Below are 5142 nucleotides of genomic sequence, written 5' to 3'. Positions count from 1 at the left end.
GATGGAGGAAGAAAGAAAGAAAGAAAGAAAAAGAAAATTATAAATAGATAGGTCAGACTTGTGATGTCTTCCTACTGGAGTGTTTGCAAGTGACCACAGATGATTTCATTACCATATAATATATTTAATCCTCTGCTGCAGTGTCTCTATATAGGTGAGCTGCCATTATTCCCAGGATTATTGAGTGAGCAGTCCAGCCTTCCAATGAAGGAAGCATCATCATCATCATCATCATCCAGGAGTCTTTTTTCATAGAGTGAGGGGCTCCAGATCAGCTGCAGGTCCTCCACATTAAACTTTGTGTGCGGTGAGTTTAATGAGTGAGTGTGTGTGTGTATGTATATGTGTGTGTGTCCAGCTCCCCCCCCCCCCCCCCCCCATTAATCAGAGCTGGGGGTAGGTAGACTTGTCCTGCCCCGGTGGATTGCACATGTCATTCTTCTTGGAGTGACTGCTGTGACTTCATGTGATGTCAGCAAAGTGTAAAAAGAGCCCGGATCCCACGCTGCTGCTGAAGAAGCTTAGCTAGGAAAATGTGACAGGGTCTCCGCAGTGCAGCCCCTCTCCATGCTCCTGCTAGAGGTAAGTGAGCTGCCTGTCCGCATTTTGCATGGAGGATCCTGATCCTGGGATCCTGGGCTGGCTGGCTTTTACTAACAAGGTCTTACCTAGCCTAGTTACTGCTTAATGAGCATTAATCTGGTACCCCTGGGTGTCATTGTTCTTTGGGGGGGGGGGGGGGGGGTTGTTCATTTGAATGTAAATAGGTGACATGACATGAGCAAGTTGCTTATTAAATTGATTTGTGTCTTGTGGAATGCAGAGAAGAGTCGGGTGACTTCCAGTTGGCTGCTGCAGAAGAGCAAGAAGTCCCCAGCCATGGCCAGCTCGGCTACCCTGGAGCCAGTCCTGCCCACCTGCCTGGAAGGGAGAACCGGGGCGTCCAGCACCCCCAAGAGCTTGGCCTTCTCCATAGAGAGGATAATGGCCAAATCTTCGGAGCCCAGACCTGCCTTCCTCGACCACAGCCGAGCGCTGGCCGACGCTGACGCCAAGAAGCTGCTGAACTTGTGCTCCCCCATCCCATGCATGATCCCCGTGCAGTCCCTGGGCTATGATGTCCACTCCAAGTCCTTACTCAACTACCCGGAGATCTGGAAGAGCACCATGAGGTCTCCAGTGTGCGGCTCCCCCGGCTTGTGCAAACCCAACTGTGCCATGTGCTGCAAGAACGACCTGACCCTGGGACAGTCAGTGGTGGCCAACAGCAGGGTGATCAAACCTCAGGTCATCAACCAGGCGGTGGGCATGCCAGGCACTAATGCCCCCCTCTACTACTTCAACTACCTGGACTCTACCTACAGTCCCTCTGACCTCTTCATCCCTTCCAGCGTCCTGAACGCTCAGTCCCAGGCGTCTCTCAGCGCCCACCATAAACTCTACCTACTGGAAAATGCCAAACTCTCCGGACTGTCCCCAGAAAAGTTCCCTATGGCCCAGTACCCCCACAAAGAGAGACTGCCTGGCCAGCTGGACCAGGTTATGAAGGAGAACACTGTGGACAGGAACCCTAAAAGCCACCCCAAACTTGGTGCCAACCCTTTAGATGGCAAGCCCAAAATCTTCACCTGTGAAGTGTGCGGCAAGGTAAGGAGAGCCCAGAGTATGCGATGGCAGTGGATGCTGCTGTCATCATTTATTATTCAATTATAATATAGGATACAATATGATAACATATATATATATATATATATATTTGATAGTGCATCTTAAATTGTATAATTTATCTTACCGCTATTGATATAATATGTATGGTTTATACACCACACTAATTATTATAGCTTATTATACAACTATATATACAGTTTGTATGGACAGGTAACAATTTAATTTAGCATTATATATATATTTATTACTCTATGAGTGTATTTGTAGATCGTACTCTATATAGAACACTTTAATATAGGATTGTGTGATACTACTTTACTATACACCCTAACATAGGATTTTATGATACTACTTTACTATAGAACACCCTAATATATGATTTTATGATACTACTTTACTATAGAACACCCTAATATATGATTTTATGATACTACTTTACTATAGAACACCCTAATATAGGATTTTATGATACTACTTTACTATAGAACACCCTAATATATGAGTTTATGATACTACTTTTCTATAGAACACCATAGGATTGTATAATACTACTCTACTGTAAAACACTTTAATATAGGATTTTATAATACTACTATAGAACACCTTAATAAAGGATTGTATAATACTACTCTATAGAAAACTTTAATATATGATTTTATAATACTACTATAGAACACCTTAATATAGGATTGTATAATACTACTCTACTATAGGAGTGTATTTGTATAAAGAGTATTACAAAGAGATTAATTTCTATAATACTTTAATATATAAATGTATATGTAGATCGTACTCTATATAGAATACTTTAATATAGGAATGTATAATATTACTTTACTACAGGAGAGTATTTATATGAAAAGTTGTACATAGAGATCAATTTAAATACTATTTTAGTGTATTTGTATAGAGTACTCTCTAATACAGGACTGCAAAATATTACTTTACTAAAGGAGTGTATTTGCACATAGAGTTATGAAGTTTAATTTAATATTGCATGCACTACTTTAATGCTATAATATATTTGTAGATCCTTTTCTATATAGAACACTTTAAAATATAGGATTATAGACTACATCATTACCATTATATAGTAGTGTGTGTATGAGTGTTGTATTGTAAGAGTGTATTTTTATAGTTGTACATAGTGTTAAATTTAGCATTGTATACACGGCTTCATAGTACATGAGTATATTTGTAGATCGTATTTTCTGTAGAACAGTTTAATATGGGATTGTATAATACTACTTTTCTACCAGTGTACTTATATACATTGTTGCACATAGTTAATTGTATTATTGCATATAGTAGTTTACTATCTATATACCCGTATTCATAGTATTTTATATATGACACTTTAAATAGAGTACACTACTTTATTACTCATGAGAGTTTGTATACACTGTTGTAGTATGATTTAGTATAGCGTAATAATGTAATATAACATATTGTATTATGAAATATAATATTGTATTATGAAATATAATATTGTATTACAGGAATACAATTGCATAGTTATAGTTTGGAATATAAAATAGTCTTGCATTGCATTACTTCTAGGGGTGTGTTGTATTATATATCGTGTTGTATGCATAACAATATAATACAGTATTGTATTGTTTTACTTTTTTTACTTTACTACTTGTGTATACCAGTATAATATATCGTATTACTACAATACGAGTGTCTTTGTAGTGTTGTATATTATAGTATAATACAGCTTTACTAGGAGAGTATTTGCACAGTGCAGTGTGTTTGTGTGTGTGTGTGTGTATATATATATATATATATATATATATATATATATATATATATATACATTGTGTAATACTACTTTTCATGAGTTGATGTATAGCATTATAGATAAATAAATATATAATATTGTAAAAACTTTTTTTTTTAAATACTATATATAAGTGTGTGTGATTGTAAACACACTTTTACATACATACATAACGTTAAAGTAACAACATAAAATATAATATAAAGTTGCCCTTATTTTATTATAATATAGTAAAATTACATCTCACCATTATAACATGTATAACATACACGTTTGCCAATAATTATTATATTAATATACAATATACTGTACATATCTAGCTACACTTTCTCCCTTCACAAACAAAAAATGCATGCACTATAGTTCACATGTAGGAATTCTGTTAGTGGATGTCAACCCATGTGGCACTGCAAGTACCAGCACTCCTCTGCCATGCAGAAGCTTTTGCACTTTGCCAGTTTTTAGCAGAGAATCTGAATGATAACATAATTGCAAATAGCTCCCCTACTGAGCTGCAATAATGATTTTCAAATATAGAATGTCATGGTTTCACAGCGTGAAATAAAAGGGACTATAAGCCTAATAACATAAGCTTATAGAGGTCAGGAAGCCACTTAACATATACTTATATATATATATATATATATATATATATATATATATATATATATATATATATATATATATATATATATATATATATATATATATATTTATTTATTTATTTATTTTTTGATATGTTTTATAACAGAAAGTAAAAAATATATATTTTCTTTCAAAGTTATATATATGCACATTATATATTTACACACATTTATTTTTTTTTCTAATTAGTGACTTTTTAAGGCAAGCATGCAGTTACAAATTCTTCTCTAGGATATGTTTACCTACTTTAAGCTTTATTTTAAACTTTCCCATGCCAGGTCTTCAATGCCCATTACAACCTCACCAGGCATATGCCAGTACACACCGGGGCCAGACCATTCGTGTGCAAAGTTTGTGGCAAGGGATTCAGACAGGCCAGCACCCTGTGCAGACACAAGATCATCCACACGCAGGTAATGAACTATTACACCCCCAGTGTAGCCGTCAAATGATCTCAGCTACACACCAATCACACACCAATCGTCCCGATTTTTTTTTTCCTGTAGGAGAAACCTCACAAGTGCAATCAATGTGGCAAAGCGTTTAACAGAAGTTCCACTTTAAACACCCATATCAGAATCCATGCGGGATATAAACCGTTTGTATGTGAATTCTGTGGCAAAGGATTTCACCAAAAAGGTAATCCTCCCAAATTATTTGATTTACCAGATTGTTTCACTGTATTTATTATACGTTTATTTTGCTATTTTTGGTTGTTTTTTTGTTTTGTTTGTTTGTTTGTTTTTTTAACAGTATTGTATTTTTTTTTTTTTTTTAAGAATCTGTATTTTAGCAAGCTATCCATTTTGCCTATTGCAATTTTGATAAGGTTATGTCCAAGTGGCGCAATATAATTACACTGTATGTGTACATGCTATAATATACACATATATTTAGATATTTTTGTATTTATATATATATATATATATTAACATATGTTAGGATCAAGTTGCACAACATCATTTTTCTGCATTGACCACAATCAACACTGTATGTGTATATGCTATATACATAAATATATTATGCACATAAATTATATATATATA

The 5142-nt window shown here is 35.2% G+C and overlaps 1 protein-coding gene across 1 annotated transcript in view; it reads left to right on the top strand.

Moving 5' to 3' along the window:
* The first annotated feature begins 379 nt into the window (after positions 1-379).
* The window catches only part of FEZF2 (FEZ family zinc finger 2), a 5945-nt gene continuing 1182 nt past the window's right edge, over positions 380-5142 (top strand). Inside the window, exons 1-4 of the mRNA XM_082264840.1 lie at positions 380-582; positions 824-1647; positions 4375-4509; positions 4603-4735. Coding sequence (XP_082120966.1) covers positions 880-1647; positions 4375-4509; positions 4603-4735 — 1036 coding nt within the window. The 5' untranslated portion in view covers positions 380-582; positions 824-879. The remainder of the gene's footprint in view (positions 583-823; positions 1648-4374; positions 4510-4602; positions 4736-5142) is intronic.

The sequence above is a fragment of the Pelophylax lessonae genome, assembly GCF_965119305.1.
Source record: "Pelophylax lessonae genome assembly, chromosome: 8".
In the NCBI taxonomy this organism is placed as follows: domain Eukaryota; kingdom Metazoa; phylum Chordata; class Amphibia; order Anura; family Ranidae; genus Pelophylax; species Pelophylax lessonae.
Note: the sequence above shows the minus strand (reverse complement) of the source record. Positions and strands in the feature narration are given on the sequence as shown.